General features: G+C 39.1%; 1 protein-coding gene across 1 annotated transcript; it reads right to left on the bottom strand.

Annotated features, from left to right (window-relative positions):
* Positions 1-2,911: 2,911 nt before the first annotated feature.
* On the bottom strand, positions 2,912-14,445 carry LOC149845565 (protein RDM16-like). The gene is made up of 6 exons (XM_089995837.1): positions 13,265-14,445; positions 5,499-5,780; positions 4,830-5,306; positions 4,548-4,742; positions 4,307-4,470; positions 2,912-4,215 (listed from the first exon to the last, which is right to left on the bottom strand). The coding sequence occupies exons 1-6, from the start codon at positions 14,219-14,221 to the stop codon at positions 3,354-3,356; spliced, it is 2,937 nt and encodes a 978-aa protein (XP_089851963.1). The 5' UTR covers positions 14,222-14,445; the 3' UTR covers positions 2,912-3,353.
* Between the last annotated feature and the right edge of the window lie 5,237 nt (positions 14,446-19,682).

Raw genomic sequence — 19,682 nt, 5'->3', positions numbered from 1 at the left:
TTACCATATTCTTCTACATGTTACTTTCGGAATCAACTATGCCCCATTAGATATCAATCAAAGCTAGATTAAGATTTGGACCCATCACCTACAATTTTGATTTGGATTCAGTTCAACCATGCCTTTGCCAGTATCCAATCCGTTCGCACTCCCAATCTCTATCTAGACTTACATGTAAAATTACCAATCCAGATTTGGATATTCAAACAATTCAGAAAACTTCAGGACTTTCATGGAGTTACTATTTGAAAACCCAACTAAACCAATCTATTCAACAAACAAGAAGGATCAAGCATAAAGTAAACCAGACACGAATCCAATTCAAACTAAACCAGGACCTTGCTCAGATTCAGGGCTGTGTAGAGTATTAATTCGAGGCTACAATTTGATGGTAATATACATTTGAACTGAGTTTAGATCATTTGGGTTAGGATATATGAAATCATCGACCACTCAATAGACTAGTTTTAAGTTCCCAAACCACTCCACACTGAACACACAAGACAAATTTTGAGCAAACAAGATGAGCAGATGCAGCGATATCCCTATGCCACGCCCAAAGGGCTTGTTTTCCAATCACCACAAGCGGGCAGTACATGGACACTACTCGAAAGTGCCTAATCGACTGCAAGCAACCCTGCTTAAAGCTGCATTGTGACACGAGCAGGTAAGCATGCACAACCAACCGCGCTGTCCCAGGCTCAGCCCGGTTAAGCTCGTCAGACGAGGAAAAGGAGCCGAGCTCAGACATGGCCCTGAGGCTCGGACGAGCAAAAGAGCCGAGCTTGGTCAGCCTACTGAGCTTATGGAGCTCGAATAGCCTCGATAAAGATAGGCTTGTATTCATAATATAATATAATATATATTAATTATAAAAATATTGCCTCCCCCAGCACCCTTTGCCTTTAGAGTTTTCTAAAAAATGTCCCTTCGTCCCCTTCTCCGCTCGTGCCAGGGAATCTCATGGAGGAGGTTGGGGCAGGCGGTGGAGTTGGCCTGGAGCTCCTGGGATTTGAAGCCATCGGTGGAGAGGATGACTTTCAGGTGGGTGAGCACTGATGCGGAAGCAGGTTGGTCGAGGAGGGGCGGGAGGATGTCCTCTGTCCAGCAGTAGAAATGGGAGAGGTCCTGAGTGGTAGTAAGGAGAGAGGAGGGGTCTTCTTGCCGCAGAGCTGGGGAATCTGATGGTGGCCATGGCGGTTGAGGAGACGGGGGATCCTCCCAACAGTAAGGCGCTAGGGTTTCCCAAGAGCCGTTGACGGGACAAGGCGTAGTGAGGATGGTGGGTTAGGTCACGGGAGCGTGCTTGTGTTGTGAAACACAAGTGACCCCTGTTTCTGCTGCTCTGCTGAGCATTCAAGTGGCTCTCCTTGCTTCCACCCTTCAGCGGCCGCTCCCAAAACTCACCCCTTCGTCCCCTTCTCCTTCCTCGACAGTTGCCCCTCGGAGAATGGCAACTCGTCCGGCTGCTCCTTCAGGCTCCGCCACCAGCTTCGTTGTGCATCTGGCATACACCACTCAGCCCACTCCACCAGAAGGCCCAGGCAGCACCGCAGCAGCTTCAAACTCCACCACCACTGACGGTTCCTCTGAGATCAGATTGTCCACGTCTTGATCCAACCTCATCGTAATGTTTTGCTCAAAACGAGCATACGAACAGGGCAGAGCCAAGCTAGTACTCAGCACAAGCTGAACCTGAACATTCAGGTATTTGGGCAAGCAGAGCTTGTACATGCCAAGCTCGACTCAGCCCAGTTCGTGTGCATCCCTACAAGCAGGTGATCTTCTTTGAATAAGCTGATGCACAGAATTAGACCCTGGGGCGAGGGTCCTGACCACGGAGTTTTCCTCCCCTGGGGTCGATCTATGGTCTACCTGTTACCAGGCTGTCCGTTTCTCCATGTAACTAAACCAAAAAGAAAAAAAAGCAGGTGATCTTCCATTGCTTTAAACCAAATTAGACAACCTGCCGAATGCTCCAAAGCTTTGCAGATATAATCGAGCACCTTGGCCCAACTTCCGCTTCCAAAAACCAGATGGAACCAACCAAGAACACAAAGATGAATGTATTCCATCTACATCGGTCTCAGTTTCTGCAACCACAAAAACTCCACCAGAGAGCATATAATATCATTCAGTTAACCCACTTAAAGGCTCTGTTTGAAGCCTTGCATTGAGATGGAAACACCATTTTCACGTGTTGCCAAAATAAAGTTTTGCCAAAACCGTAGTGTTAAAGATGGAGTTGCCAAAAACATCCTCTTGTGGATGGTGTTGAAATGTCATGTTGAGGCAGCTAACTCCATTCTCATTCCAGTGTTTTGGCAATACTACTGCTCCCAAACAGCAGAGCAGTGGGGGAAACCACAACACACCTCCGATTCATGTTTCCCAAACAGAAACTAAGAGGCAAAACCAAAACATCAGACGTGAAGCAAGCTGAGAAGTTGAATCAATCCACAGACGGGAAAATTTTACACGAAGACTTGCACAAGATAGCATACAGATTTCTGGTTCATAAAACTTGCAGGAGCTAAGCTGTCTTATTGCATGAACTTTACCAAGAATTTATGTACCATATCTACATAGACTAAGCGAATAGCCAAAACTATCACAAAAAAACTATCAAGTTATCAACAACTTTGTCATCAAGAAGACCAAAGAATGGCAATTCTTACTGTTACCTCACCCTCTCTCCAAAATCCATCTGGTCAATCCATAAAGATGTAGGCATTGCCATCATAAACATGACCTGCAAAGTTCAGCACCCTTGACCTACAGAAAACTCATTTAGCTTACAGTGGATCTATCTGAAGCTGATTATTCGGAAAACATAACAGAAGAAAAAATAAAGCCAATTGCAAGACCCAAACAATTAAGCGAAGTGTGAAGCCAGGAGAGGCCCATGAACAAAAAAAATCAAAATTTAGAGGGGGGTGTTGGAAGAAAACACGTAGTTCCTTACAAATATTTATAATTATTTGAACATAATGCATGCACTCAGTTTCTATTTAGAACAAGTTTGCATACAGGCATCATCCACAGACAACAGTAATGAGACCAAAAAAAGTGCACAGATTGCATATATCCGAGATTTCGCTAGTATCAGCGAACTCACCATAAACATGGTCAAAATCAGCATGAGTATGCAGCCTGTATCTATCCCTTCTAGAAAATTCAAGGCCCCAGCAACAAAAGCACTCTAAATCAGCTCCCAGATTATTGGGCATACAAGCTGCCAATCTAACGAGACCACCTTCGAGGTGCACTTTGTACTATATGAAAAAATTTGACCATGAACGATTTCAGAGCAATCAGTGCATAGAGCAGAGTGTCCTGGAAGAATCATCAGTTTAGATTTGATCATCAGAAAAGTTAAAAGCAAGATCCCAATAATGAGCAACCCTGGCATCAGAGAAAACTTTGCGAGCAGCAGCTTCAGTGCGACACTGGTGAACAAGAAATCTGTTGAAACTTGCCTTTGCAACACTACCCTGCCACACTAGTAGGCATTTATTAACCGAGGTGTCAGAATTTTCTTCATTCTCGTCTTCATTTACCACAGCAGCAGCCCAATTTATGCGCCGGAGCATCAACTTGGCATATCGCTTGATAGGCTTTGTACCACCTTCAACAACCACAATGCTAAGCCCTTCTGTTATCACTGCACAACCAGTCAGTCTATTTTCTTGAGCATTTACATCAACCTTGAAGCGAGTTTGCACGTGTGAAAGATCATTAATCTTGTAAACTGAGACGACTGTCTCCAGCGTATTTTCATCAAATAGTTTCTTTTCCTTCTTCTCACGACGCTCAGCAGGAGTAAGCTTACGAGCAATATTTCTATCGACATGAGCCTGCTCACGCTCAGCTGCTGCAGCACGGATTTCCTTTTCCAACCTTGTTGGATCTTGAGTAGCTTCAGAACCAAGCACTTTCATAAGGTTGCTCATCTTTACTTTCGGCTTTGGAGGTTCAATTAAACCTTGTCGAATCATCTCCTGCCTGTCCTTTTCCTTAGCAAGACGCCTCTGTGTCCTTAATTTCTTCTGCTCTTTCTTTGTCAGCTTTAGAGGCTGTGGTGGTGGTGGTGCAGGTTCAGCTGGAGGTTCAATTGGAAGAGGATGCTCAATGTAACAGGTGATCTTATCCTTCTTAATTTTAATATCTTCATCATTCTCATCATATGTACCAGACTGTAGAAGTGGCAAATCCCTACATAGCAATCAACACAAGAGACAGATCATATGAGGGAAAACACTCAATTGTCAAATAAGCGAAGAGGGAAAGATAAAGAAAACCTTACCACCACTCAACTTCAGGAATGGGTTCCTTTGGTTTCTCTTCCTTCAAAGGAATTCTTTCCGACACCTCTATAAGATTTGGGTTTATATCAAGTTCGGACTTGGCCTTTGCAAGCTGAGCTTGCTTTGTTCTCAACTCTTTAGCTTGTGCTTCCCCAAATTGACTCTAGAAAAAGAAAAACCTTTAGTTCACAAAAATATATAGGAAAATAAAGCAGACTAGAGAGCATGCACATCAAGTACCTTGAATTTTATTATCTCTGCCTGCTTAGACCATTTTCCTTCCTCAACAAACAGGAAATTCATCCTCTTAGGTCTCAGAAGTTTTGTTTTATTGATACCCATTCTTTCATCAAAATAAGGGTTGGACTCTGCATCAGCATCTAAATCAGGCCGGATAATTTGAAATGCTTCTTTTTTCTGCTTGTTTATGTTGACCTGGCATTTGTGGACAAGTGGAATGTTACAAATTTAGTCATGCATATAGAGATTAAGGATGAAGAACCAAATAATACAAGAACAAACCTTTAAAGTACTAAGATTAGTCAGCTTTGGCAAGTTTATAACATTTCCATGTTCATCTATTTCTCTTCCTTGTGCATCTAGGCGCAGAACAGGAGCCTTGGCTGGTTTCTGCTGTGCAGTTATATTTACTGGCATCTGTCCAGGAAACAAATTCAAGAGAGGAGCAAACTCAGGGTCATGTCGAAAGCCCAACTTTGCTGCAAGCTCCTGTGCTTTTTTTACAGCTTCTATATTTGCCACATTCGGGAGCCCGAAAAGACTGGGTGTGCCACCTGGAGTTGGTTTCATAGAGGTAGGAGCAATCACAGGCAAAGTTGAGGTACTTGCTGAAGTCTGGTTACGGGTGACTGGCGTAGACGTTGCAGACACTGAAGAGCCATCCTGTAACCCTACACTTGATGTCAGAATATCAGGCACTCCTTGATCTAATCCTGCCTGAACCCCACCAGATGAGCTCAAGCTAGCAGGCTTATTCAGCTACAAAACCAGCAAGAAAGCATTAATAAATGTCCTTTTGATAAAATGATAAAAATTAGAACAGAAACCACTTTCAGTGTCTCCAAACTAGGAAAAAATAACGTCATCTAAAACGTCCCCAGAATTTTCCTTTAAGGATCAAGAGAGGAAAAAAAGAAAAAAAAACATAGAAAGAAAAGAAAAGAGACTCACTTGAGGGTATTTCTTCAACTTCTCTGACAACTCTTTCTGAATTTGTAAAGCCTTCTTAGCTTTCGCTAAAGCATCAAGAGACAGACTTCCGCTTTTTCCAGATGCTGAAGTTGCCCCATCTGTACTAGATTTTCCAGGAACCTCATGAGATCTGGCAATACTAACTCCCATAGTTTCATGGGTTGTAGAAATGGGAGATACCTTTGAGGTGGGTGGATAGTTAAAGGCAGCTGAGGATTCATGCATATTACTTGATGCCACTGACTGGGTTTCCAGAACACCCTGCAAGGGTTAAAAACATGTCCCCATGTCAGTGAACTTAAAAATGAAAGATTATCGAGATTCAATGACAATGCATATGAACTTGATATCATGAAGGAACAAAAAATATTGCATCCTTGCAGACAGGAGAATTTGTACAAAAAACAGAAGAAAAATTAACTTCATGGTGTCATGTGGCGGTATGCATTTTATGTACAACAAAAATATGCTACGATCCTTAAAAACCCATTTCATATACAAGAAAAATATGTTATGATGCCTAAAAACATTCAAGAGCAAATGATGTGTGTTTGTGTCGTTGCACAACCGCAGCAGATTGCCTAACAGCTAGGAAAGATTTCTTTTTGTAATTCTAAATGTATTTTTTTTATTTTTCAAAATATTGTCATATTAAACAGGACAAAACCCGAGCCATCCTAGAGATCTACTTTGACTCAGGGAGTGACAAGCTGCAATCAAACGGCTAAGTTCTTGGGTTGGCCAACCATGACAACAACAAGAACCAAAGCCAAAGACAAGTATCTCACTAGTAGTAGCTACAAGCTCCAATTGACAAATATAGCAAGAACCAAAGCCAAAGCTTAAAATATTCAACCCTGGCCACCATCACCTTAAGACATTTCAGATTGTGACTTGCAAGCTTTGAATGACCAATTACTCCACAGTTTCTAGTCAAGACAATAAAACCAAGAGGTTACATTTCAACCACAAAAAAAGTCTGTGATCTTTTTAACAAGTTTTGGGTTTCAAAAAATGGCATTCCTTCTGTTGATGACATGAGAACAACCATCATGAGTAGAAGGGCATGCCTCATTAGTAGAAAAATCTTTCTTTGAATCCCCTACAAACACAACGAAAATATGTGCCTAAACAGACAAAATTTTTGCCATGGGATAGGTATTCATAATTCCATAGGCTTAACAACATTATAGATAAAACTAGAAACATCATGGACAAAATGAAACCTCGTGAAGCACTTCCATTACAATGAATCAAACCTCAATATCTGTTGCTTCAAGTTAACAGTGATCATTCTACTCCAGCAATTCTTGCAAAGGGAAAAATGACCATCGTGCAGCTCAATAATAACTAGATCAACATGCATCAAGTATGTAATATCAAAGTCAAGATAATTAAGATTGCTGAAAACATTGACAGTATCAAAGAACATTGAAATAGTTTCATTTTAACATATTACCAAAAATCTTTCAAATATATTTGCATTTAATAGTATAAATGATGCTTGTGAAAATTTCCTAAACACCTTTTTTTTTCTGCATTGGCAGTCCAGTTGGTAAAACCAAGGTTGTCTGTATCGTACCGTATATGTATAGTAACTATCAAGAAAATCGATATGAAACGCACTTGTATCTTGACAAGTATCGTAGTTGTATTGTACAATAAGTACCCGTATCGTACCATATCATACAATATGGCTTGACACGTATGATACAGTCTCGGCACAGTTAAAAAGGGACGAAAAGTCATTTTTCCGTTTTGGGGTTTTAAAGACCTCTTGAGAGCCAACTCCCTCATTTGTGTAGAGGTCATTAGAGAGGTATCCACGCACCCTATGACCCGTGAGAGCGATTTGGGGGCCGATCTGGGAGCAAGGGAGAAGGCTTTTGCGATTTCACCAAAAGTGCATTTTCGCCATTTTAACATGCAAGGAAGTGGGTTAAGGTAAAAAAAACTATTTTTTACTTTTATTGAGCTTTTTTGGGAGAAGATGGCATTAAATGGTCTTACATGGCAATGAGGCACTCAAATAATGAGTGAAAACCGGTTGAAAATCGAGTGCAACTATTTTCATATTGTTATTTCGGGTGGTATCTCTCGATTGAAGCATCATTTAGCCGGGACACATGATAATGTTGCCGCATGCATGTCAAGGAAATTGCCGAATGTCGTGAAATGCAATGCCAGCAATTACATACTAATTTGAAAGAAAAAAAAACAAGGAAAAGAGATGAGAGAGACAGAAATAGGGTACGTGGAGTCCTGAAAGGAAGAAGATGAGCCCCTACTTTTTATCCTTCAGCCCCTAGCGTAGCATCAGAAGTAAGAAGTTTTGTAACGAAGGGGAAAGGTATGGTTGGTGCTAATTTTAATAAACTGGATCCCATCGGAAACAGGAAGTTTATTCAAAACCCAACTAATTTTAATTTTTTTCATGTCATCTTTTTAAGAAAATCAAAAAGTTACCAACATAGAGGCACAAAGAGCAATTTGATACCATCAATTTAGAACATTTTGATGAATTGAATGACATGGGTTGAAGAAGAAGCAGACATTTTTTTGAACGAATATGGCATTCAGTAGATTAACATGGAAGGAGCACAAGAGGTAGATGATGAACACCCACATATCTTGGAGACGATGTGGATGTCGAAGGAGGAGAAGAAGAAAAAGAAGATAATGATAAAGATGATTAAGATTATTGAGGTTTTATGTAATATATTTTAAAAAAACTTGGTTATTTAACACTTAATTGTTTATAAACTTGGTTATTTTGTTTTTGTTTATTTAATATTAAAGTATGAGTCATGTGTCATGTTCTTAATTGCAAGATATTTAATATTTTGCATTGTTCTTGTGAGATATGCATGCAATATTATCTATGATTCTATATTAGTCATGTTTGATGATATCCAATGCGGCTCATAGAGAGATAAATGTTTCATATGTGATTTTATGGTTGTATTTTGTGCAATTCATCATTGTTTCATGTGATATAATTTTTTTAAAATTTTTGCTAAAATTTTATTTTTATTTTTTTATTTTTTATTAAAAATTTATGATACATTTAAGATACAATACCATGCGATGTAACTATGAGCCCGACCAATACAATCTATACATACAACCTTCGGTAAAACCCTTGAGCCTCCCCTCCAACCCCCTCCCCCCCGGATCGGGGGAAAGGGAGTACACCCAGCTTCCATCTTACAGCAAGGGATACCCGTGTGGTGATGTCACCACGACACGACAAACTACTCACCATACCCACGTCAATACGGGGCAACACGGGAGCAAGTACCAGACGCAATACCTATACATTGTGGGTCAGGTCTGGTCCTAGACCAATTTTTTATTTTGCCTTGGTCAAACCAAGGTCAAAGCACCCCCTCCTCCCTCTCTCTCCCTCTCCTCTCTAGAAACCCTCGCCACTCTGTCCAGAGGGGAAAGGGAGTGAGTGAGAGAGGGGGGGGGAGAGCGTACCTCTTCTTCTGCTTCTTCTTCTTCTTCTTGTTGTAGAAGGGACCAAGAGAGAGAGAGAGGGAGTGTACTGATATTCATGCATCCTCCTCAACCTCTTCTTCTTGTTGCAACTTTCGAGAGAAAGGAAAGGGCAAGAGAGGGGGAGAGAGAGAGAACAAAAAAAAAGCAAAAAGGGGAAAGAGTGGTAGCCCTTCCCCTTTTTGTTTTTCTTGTTCTCTCTCAAGTCCAAACATGGTCAACGAAGCTGAAGGTTTGGACAAGTCCAAACCTGATTGGTCCAGACCCAAACTCTTTGGACCCATGGTTTAGAGAGTTTGGGTTTGGACCAAGTTTGAACTTGTTTATTGTTTATATATGTATATATAGTCGTGTTCCTGTACCCACATTTTTTGGAATTGTTGTGTCGTACCATCTGTATTTGTACTCATACCCGTACCCCGATGACATAGACCTGGGCTTTAAAGTTTAAAGAGTGGTTGTCCCATATGTCAAGTGACAAATTAATGTCAGCGCTAGCTAAAAAAAGCAAAGCCATTGTGGGATGTTTTAGAATGCCATCAAAGGAGTGAAGCCTTATGTGAATTTCTTACTGAGCTTGAAATTGTTAACCAAAAATTTAACATTTCATCCATTTCAGGGTCATCAATGAGTTTACCATCCTATTTCCAATATCTTATCATACTATTGTATTCACCAATAAACTTAGAACCATTGAGATATCATAATCAGCATGGATGTCAAAAAGTAGGTTGAGTAGGAGGTTTCTTTTCTTTAAGATTTTTTTTTTAACTTTGGGACAAAAATCTAGAAGTTATTTGCAGACTAAACCAGAATTCAACTTTGACAAGCATAATCCTCGTATAATAATTTGGTGTAGCATATAAAGGAGGTCGGGTTTTCACCTTTTTCTCTGCTAACATTTGTTTCATCTAGTGTTGTTAAAAACTCGTTTTGAGGCATAAAAAGTGTGTCTCGAAGCGAGGCTCATCTATATATGCCTCAATACGCACCTACAAAGCACAAGAGGGTATGAGGTGTGCGCCTCATGTGCTTTGAGGTGTGCCTCACACATGAGGTGCACGCCCCATATTCAAGTGGTCAAATGGGGTCAAAGGCCCAAAGTGACCGTTTCTATGTCATTTAAAGAGAGAGATAGAGAGAGAGAAATAAAAGTCGTGAAAGGAAAGGGGTTTAAGGCAAACCGCTTTCCCCTTCTCCCCTCTTCCACATCCCTTCTACCGGCGAGGGCATTCTAGTGAACGGACAGTACTCTCCTCTCTCTCTCTCTCTCCACCTTCTTCTTCTTCTCTTTCATTTTTTTCCTTCTTATTTCAGTTTTTTCCTTCTTTTGTGCCCATTGTTCTTCTTCTTTTCTTTATTTCATTGTTCGCCTGTTTTTTCACAACTCCTTTTTTCTTTTCTGTTTGTTTTTAATCTTTCATTCTTCTTTTTATTCTTCTATGTTCTTTTTTTATAGTTCTTCCTTTTTTTTCATTTTCTTTTTCTTCTTCTATGTTCCTTCTTTTTCACTTTTTTCCTTCTTCTTTCAGTTTGTCCCTCTTCTTTTGTGCCCTATGTTCTTTCTTTATTTCATTCGTCTTCTTCTATTTTCTCCATCTCCTTCTTTCCTTCTTTTTTCTTCTTCTTTTTTTTCCCTTTTCTTTTTCTTTTTCTTTTTTCTTTTCTTTTCATTTTTAATCTTTCTTTCTTGTTTTTCTTCTTTGTTACTGTCATCTTTCTTCTTCCTTTTTTTTTCTGATGTGTGCTTTATGAAGAGTGCATGTGTGTAAGTGAACATCAGTGTGTGTGTGTGTGTGTGCTCCGTTTGTATGCATTGTCTATGGCACATTGATGTTGGATTTTATAGATGGGGAAACATTCAATATGCAAGATTTAATATGATTTCATCTTCCCTAATATAGTTTACATATTACAACAGTTTGCTTCTTCTTCAATGTGTGTAAAGAAAAGTCAACATATGGTGTATGTGACATTTTGTAAAATGCTTTCACCAATAACTTAAACCTTGTGAATTTTGTTGCACTTTCAATTTGTAAAAGATTGCACAAACTATCATGGTATAAAACTCGTGAGTCATACTATGAAACTTTGGGAGAGGGTGATTGAGTCTAGGTTGTCATGATATCGGAGAATCAATTTGGTTTTATGCCTGGAAGATCAACTATGGAAGCTATACATCTTCTTAGACAACTTATTGAGAGAAATAGAGAGAGGAACAAAGATTTGCATATGGTTTTTATTGATTTGGAGAAGACATACGATAGAGTACCTAGGGACGTTCTCCGGTGGACAATGATGAAGAAAGGTGTTGCTCTCAAGTACATTAGTATAATTAAAGATATGTATGAAGGAGTAGTAACCAATGTCCGCACTTGTGGAGGGATGACAACCAATTTTCCTATAACGGTTGGGTTCATCAAGGATCTGCTTTAAGCCCTTTCCTATTTGCTATAGTGATGGATGAGCTTACGAGATCAATTCAAGAAAATGTGTCGTGGTGTATGTTGTTTGTTGATGATATTGTTTTGATTGATGAGTCTAGAGCTGGGGTTAATGCTAAGTTAGAATTATGGAGACAGACATTGGAAGCAAGAGGTTTTAAGTTGAGTAAGAGTAAGACAGAATACATGGAATGTCGGTTTAGTAAGCAACGAAGTAGTGATGGGAGTATAGTGAAGCTTGGTGAGCAAGAAATACCGGTGGATGATTGTTTCAAATATTTGGGATCTATCATTCAAAAGTATAGAGAAATTGATGGAGATGTAAATCATAGGATAAAGGTTGGGTGGATGAAATGGAAGAGTGCAACTGGAATGTTGTGCGATCGTAGAATGCCATTGCGGTTGAAGGGAAAGTTTTATAGGACGACTATTAGGCCCACTTTACTATATGGTACGGAATGTTGGGCTGCCAAGAGACGGCATATTCAAAAAATGAGTGTAGCTGAGATGCGTATGCTGAGATGGATGTGTGAAAATACAATAAAAGATAAGATTCGGAACGAAGAGATACGTAAGAAGGTAGGCGTTGCACTCATTGAAAATAAGATGAGAGAGAATCGTTTACGGTGGTTTGGACATATTCGGCGAAGGCCTAATGATGCTCCAGTTAGAAGGATGGAAAAATGAGAAAATATATTAGTTAAAAGAGGTCGGGGTAGGCCTAGGAAGACATGGATGGAGGTGATAGGAAAGGATATGAATGCTTTGAACCTCACCGAGGACATGGCATTGGATAGAAATGATTGGAGGAGAAGGATTCATGTGGAAGACCCAGAATGATTTTCTTTTTTGGGTCATATCGCCGACCCCAACTGTTTTGGGATGAAGGCGTTGTTGTTGTTGTTGTTTGTTGTTTTCAATTTGTAAAAGTGCATTAACTGTTATGTTTAATAACTTTAATTGTTGATATTTTATTAGTTTTTACTTCACAAGTCACACATTTATTTATATATGTTGTATTTATATTAATTATCTCTTGTTCCTTGGTTAAATAAACCACTTCACCCCATTAGGACCCATCCACCAATTTAACACTAAGATTGACATATAGCCTGATATCACTCCATGCTAATCTGACACTCGCACTAATTTAACAAGTATCTCAAATGCTAAATCATTTCAAAGATACTTTGAGTATGTGTTAATGATGCACAGTATAGTTCTTCAGTATTTCAATAGGCTATTACTAGCAAAGGTGTGTCCCACATACCTGTATATGCTATGCCTCAAAGCCTCAAACTCCTGCTATTCGCTCTTTAAAGCATCAGAAACAAGAACTTCTCTCTTTCTTCAGAACCTCTGGACTTCAGTAGTACGGCAGTTTAGTGTGAACCCTCCTTAGATTTCTAGCTTAAAAGCTTTAACATGACAATCAATGTTTCGAAAACGAGAGAATTAAGCCATTCCACAAAAACAACTTTTTTTTAATTGAACACTATTTCCACAATAAGATCTTAGATATTCAGCAACTTGCAGCTTGTATAAATGCTTACGATGTGGTTACACATTATGAACCAGTTTATCGAAGTTTGTGCACGTGTATCGGATTATCAAACAAGTCAGGCAAGCAATGGGCAAGAAAAGAAGTAAAAATGCAGAATTACTAGATACAAGGAATAAAAGATCAGATTCAGCAACCATCTTTCAATGCATAATATAAATAATAATTATCAACAAAAATCCTACAGAATAAACAAAAGGCATATAAAAAACGTTATTCAAGCTCGGGAGCCAACTTACATTAGCCAAAGAGCTGCTTTTTGCCGAAACATCACTGCTGTATGGCCTATTAATCGGCTCCTTAACAGCCATATTTTCGGAAGAAACTAATGTTCTTGCCTCTATGATATCCGCCTTCATCAGATCTTGAAACTTCCGTTTCTCAGCCTTATTTCTCCTCTCCTCTCTAGTCACATCCTTCTCCGTCATACTGGCTTCCACACGATCATCCTTTGGTACCTCCTCCTCTTCATCCAAAACTCTGATCCGTTTTCCGTTTTTCTCCTCACCCCAATGTTCCCTGCGTTTCACAGATTGACGTTCCAACGATTCCACACGATCAGACTGTCTTTCACGATCCACCGAATCCTTAGGCCGGTGATGATCTCTGTGCTTCTCCATTTCTTTATCCGCAAGCCTCTTCTCATCTTTAGCAGAACGAGCGGCCCTATCCATGGATACCTCGTCTATATCTCGGAGCACCTCCCCCCGGTCAACAGATTCTTCACGGTCAGTGCCAACTGATCTCTCGCGATCAACCGAATCCCCGGCACGATCGCGACGACTCCGGTGATTCTGCCCATCTCTGCCACTATGCCTCCTATCATCCTTAGTAGAACGAGAAACCCTAACGCCTTCATCTTTCTCGACGCTCCGACGCCTTTCTCTCCGCTCGACGGATTCATCGCGCCCAACCGAGCGCTCCCGATCCACAGAGTCCCTCGCTCTACGGCGATCCAACCCATCCTTATCCGAATGCGAGACCCTGCCCTTCGATCCCTCGTCCCTGTCCGAAATCCGGTGCTTCTCTCTACGCCGATCAGAGTCCCGGCCGTCCCTTCCGTGGTGCTTCTTCTCACGGTCGCGGTACCGAGACTCGTGCGAATCCCTGTGTCTATCTTCAGACCTCTCCCTCTCCCGATCGTTCCTCTCGTCGTGGTCTCGACCTCTGCGGCCCTCCTTCTCCGTCGACGGCATGATTACCCGCTAAAACCTTAACCCTAGTGCTTCGCACCGATCCCTGACCACAGGAAAGAGAAAGCAAGAAGAAAACCCTAGAATCCTTTTCCCTCCCTGTGGACTCTGTTTGGAAACCGTATCGGAGGGAGTTGGGAGGAGTCGGGAAAGTAGATTTACTGAGATTCAAAAGAGAAATGGATTTGGGAGGAGTTGTAGACTCCCTTTTTTCTGTTTGAAAGCATAGGCAACTTCCTCGAGACTCTCGAAGATATATGATATAGAAATGAATACGATAAGTTCTAACTATATATATATATATATACAGAGAGAGAGAGAATGAAAGCCTCACCACCAATGGAAACCCTTTCAAACCTTAATGAAATATTTTTGGTGTTTTTTCAAAATTTTGATTGTACAGATGTGTTAGATGTGTTCAGCATGATTGATTTACAACACTTGGACCATGAATTTTTTATAGAAAAATGGTATTTTAAGCCTCAAAAAATTATGAAAATTGTTAGTCTTTGATTTTGAAACTTATAAAAACCTATCTATGCAAGGGAATCAAATGCTCCAAAGCTGATTATTATGAAAAAAAACATATAGATCACCTCTGTATAGTGAGAATTTTGAAAAAACATAAAAAAAAAAACAATAAAATACTCATTGGAGAGGTTTGGAAGGGTTTTCCATTTGTGAGGTTTTCATTTCCCTATATATATAAAGGTAAATCTTGATTGATTGTGTTCGAGCACATGATGTTCATGTATATATATATATATAAAGGTAAATCTTGATTGATTGTGCTCGAGCACATGATGTTCATGTGTGTATATATATATATATATATATATATATATATATATATATATATATATATATATAGAGAGAGAGAGAGAGAGAGAGAGAGAGAGAGAGATTTTCAGGAGTATATATTTGTATATGTACGTATAGACTCAATTGACTCTCAACACGAGCTATTTCACCTCTCACGCCTATACCAATTAGGGGTGGCAACACTACAACAAAGCAGTAGATTAGCGACGACCACATTCTGTCGCTAATCCGTCGCTAACATGGTTAGCGACGGATTAGCGACAACGAGGCGATAGTATGCTTACGTCGCGAATATTTCGACGCTAACTGGCGACGGAATTATTTTGTCGCCAGGTCCGTCGCTAATTGCGACGGAATAACGAGCGCTATATTCCGCCGGTACTAAACGGCGACCACGGCTTGGCAACGGATTTACTTCCGTCGGTATGCCGTCGCTAGATTAATATGAATAGCGACGGATGGTTCCGTCGCTAATCCGTCGCAAACACGAAAAAAAATTTAAAAAAAAATATTTGAAAATTAAATACCGAGAACTGTACAATTTTTATTTCCTGTACAATTTATATTTCCTGTAAATAAAAAACATACCACACAAAAAATTTTATATAACAAGAATCTACAACAATTAATCGTTCCACCTTAAAATTAAGAAGTTTAATTATTTACAATTCAACAATTACAATTAGGAAACATAAAAAAAATAGAACTTCTTCAACACAGTCCTCTAATCATCGCCAAGATTTTGTGCGTCTTCTTGTTCATTGTCTTTATCTGTCCCTTCAGCTCCACTACGCTGATTATCGCTAGCAGCCTACACAAGAAAAGAACAGTCAGTATTGATAAACAAAATATAATGAAATAAATTACACACTATATGTGATTCTATCATGTGTGATCTAAGGCAATAAAAAAACTCTATATGTGATTCTATCATGCTCATATGTGCTCTAAGGCAGACATAAAGTTATATATATGTGATTCTATCATGCTCATATGTGTGCTAAGGAAGTCAAAAAATTGAATATGTGATTATAGCATGTTCATGTGTTCTAAGGCATCTAGAAAAACTCTATATGTGATTCTACCAATGCTCAGATGTGCTTTAAGGCAGGCAAAAAACTATATATGTGATTCGATCATGCTCGTATGTGTGCTAAGGCAGTCAAAAAATTGAATATGTGATTATAGCATGTTCATATGTGCTCTAAGGCAGGCAAAGCAAAAAAATTTATATGTGATTCTATCATAAATGATATATAGCATGTTCATATGTGTTCTAAGGCACTAAAAAAACTCTATATGTTATTATAGCATGCTCATATGTGTGCTAAGGCAGTCAAAAAACTAATTATGTGATTATAATATGCTCATATGTGTTCTTAGAAAGTCAAAAAACTGAATATGTGATTATAGCATGCTCATATGTGTTCTAATGCAGTCAAAAAAACTTTATATGTGATTCTATCATGCTCATATGTGTTCTTAGGCAGGCAAAAAAACTTTATATGTGATTATAGCATGCTCATATGTGCTCTAATGCAATAAAAAAACTCTATATGTTATTATAGCATACTAATATGTGCTCTAAGGCAGTCAAAAAACTGAATATGTGATTATAACATGCTCATATGTGTTCTTAGGCAGTCAAAAAACTGAATATGTGATTATAGCATGCTCATATGTGTTCTAATGCAGTCAAAAAAACTTTATATGTGATTCTATCATGCTCATATGTGTTCTTAGGCAGGCAAAAAAACTTTATATGTGATTATAGCATGCTCATATGTGCTCTAATGCAATAAAAAAACTCTATATGTTATTATAGCATGCTCATATGTGCTCTAAGGCAGTCAAAAAACTGAATATGTGATTATAACATGCTCATATGTGTTCTTAGGCAGGCAAAAAGTTATATATGTGATTCGATTATGCTCATGTGTTATAAGGCAGACAAAAAACTGAATATGTGATTATACCTAAGAGGGACCTGGAATCGAAGATCCCCTATCCTGAACAGCGGCCTTGATCTCATTTCGGAGAAAGGGGGCGACGGTGTATTGGAAGTAGTTATTCAGTGATTCATTAATGATCTGGCGTACATCATCACTGGAAAGAATAGTCGGCTGCTTGGAGCTTATGTCGGCGCAAGAAGTCGGTGAGCCGTAACTGGAAAAACCAATAACTGGTAAAGTGTTCATATTACTCCCAAACCCGAACACGCGACCTTTTTTGGGTTCACCTGCTGCAGTCACCCATGCTGTAGGATCAAATGATGGATGCTGAGTAGTGTCATCGCCATATCGCTCTACCATCTGTTGCTCATATGCCTCCTACAAAATAATGTTTAAAGTATTCATTAATAATGAATGATAACATTATGATAACTTGCATATATATTGCAATGATTATTAATAGAATTAATACATATCGTTGTCGTTCTCGCCTTCTCTGATATGAAGACTCCCGTGGTCTTCCGTTTATGTGTTTCTACAAACACATCCTTATATGGTACACTACCTCCTTTTTCTGCTTCCTGCGAAGTTAAATGACAAAAGATTTAGTACACAAGTTTGCAACAATACTTATAAAATTAATATTATATATTAATGATTTACCATTTTCTTTAGGTGGCTCCCAAATGTCTTAGATCCACCTGTGTGTAGATGGGCTTCGGGCATCTTCGATCGATTTTATGCAGCCTTCGCAGAGCGATTTCTAAATGCATCTCCCGCCCACTTATCGCACATTTCATCCCAGTAATCTCTCCTGATAGTAATAGGTCCATGGCCCTTCCACAGTAATGGATCATCTACTACGCCAGATGCTTTTTTTGCTGCAGTCTTCATAGTGTGCAACATGTCTGCAAATCGATTGGCAGCCACCTTCTGCCACACCTTCCTTGCATCATTTTCTTCCACTGTAGTTGCGAAGCGATTCGAAGCCTACAAATATTTTCAGAAAGTTAGTAGACATTGCTTAAATAAATTAAATATGAAACACATTAACTATGAGGAACAACTGTATACCATGAATGAGGACCACAATCTGTCTAACACCTCCTTTGGGTACTCTTTCCATTGAGCAACTGGTCCTGGTAGATGTTGAAGAAGTGAATTCCTAATCTCTCGTACTACTTCTTGTGCCTCAAACCTCGTGCTGCACATGAATTGTTACACAGTAAATATCAATATAAAATATTTAAAAGATATGCAATAATTGAAAACAAAATACTTACGGTCGATTATCGATATACACTATTCGAATGAGTCTTCTTGTGCCAGCTTGAGAAGACCATGTTTCCTGTGTTGGCTGTTGACTTGTGTGATCAACTGGTGTAGGTGGGTCGTGTACAGGTGCAATATCATCTGTAAAAAAATACATTAGAAATTCTCAGAATGCACATTTGAACTAATCAAGCATCCAATTAGTTATATGATATATCTATCACAGGAGCCCGTGAAGATGAAGGTTGAGCCTAGCTACTACTGGATGAGCGACCACTATAACCTCCACGAACCATATTCTAACAAATAACATATGTCATACAATACATTCAAATAATTCACATCAAGTATTACAATGCATTCAAGTCATTCACATCAAGCATTGCAATGCATTCAAATAATTCAAATCATTCACATCAAGTATTGCACTAATTCAAATCATTCATTGCATAAATTATAATACATTCAGATAATTGAAATCATTCACATCAAGTATTACAATGCATTCGAATCATTCGTATCAAGTATTACAATACATTCAAATAAAATTTTTAATCATTCACACCAAGTATTGCAATACAACTCACATCAAGTATTACAATGCATTTAAATAGAGGTTTGTAGTATAAGATTTTGCTCACTAGCTTGAGAATTCTTCCTCGTCACTAGTTTGACTTTCTTATTCTTCTTCTTCTTCATTGTTTGCCCATCCACTTGGTACATCATTTGGATCACATTCCTCTATGAATGTTTCATCGGCCAATGGAGATATGACATGCATATCATGCGCAACATCGTGACCATAAGCGGAGTCATAGACATCATCTGATTGATAGTAATCACTGTCTTCAGCTAACTCATCTTCCTGTAACTGATCATACTCGGGGTATAGTTTGGATTTCACCTTGCAAACTGCCCACCATTCATTTCTATCTGACTTTTTTATACTCGGATATGAAGTATAATAAACTTGTTGAGCTTGCGAGGCTAATATGAATGGTTCATATGTTCCAAACCTGGATTTATGATTCACCTCCACAATGCCTGAAGCTTTGTCGAGTCTTGTTGCAGTTGGATTAAACCAATGACACTTGAATATCGTAACCCTGTTATTCATGCCTAAGTAAGTCAACTCCATTATTTCCTCTATAACACCGTAATAATCATGTTCATTTTCACCGTAGCTGCTACCCTTGACACACACGCCACTATTTATCGTTGATTTTTTATACCGCAGTCTTTTGTATGGAATCGATAACCATTTACGATATACCCGTTGTAGCATTGCACAACTTTGGTCGGACCATTTTCTAAATCACATATTCCTTGATCTTTAACATCACCATGGTGAACCTACGCACAAACATAAACAATGATTGTGATCACGATCAATTAAGTAACTTAGTGTTGTTTATAAG

This window comes from Nuphar pumila, chromosome 2 (genome assembly GCF_984573655.1).
Source record: "Nuphar pumila chromosome 2, dmNupPumi1.hap1.1, whole genome shotgun sequence".
Taxonomy (NCBI): domain Eukaryota; kingdom Viridiplantae; phylum Streptophyta; class Magnoliopsida; order Nymphaeales; family Nymphaeaceae; genus Nuphar; species Nuphar pumila.
Note: the sequence above shows the minus strand (reverse complement) of the source record. Positions and strands in the feature narration are given on the sequence as shown.

Bases quoted from the DNA above. Each gene is read 5' to 3' on its own strand.
- LOC149845565 (XM_089995837.1), bottom strand. From the start codon at position 14,221: ATGCCGTCGACGGAGAAGGAGGGCCGCAGAGGTCGAGACCACGACGAG. The intron at 5,307-5,498 runs GTGAGTCTCTTT...CTGGTTTTGTAG, and splicing joins AGTTGAAGAAATACCCTCAA to CTGAATAAGCCTGCTAGCTT. The intron at 4,216-4,306 runs GTAAGGTTTTCT...ATTGCTATGTAG, and splicing joins ATTCCTGAAGTTGAGTGGTG to GGATTTGCCACTTCTACAGT.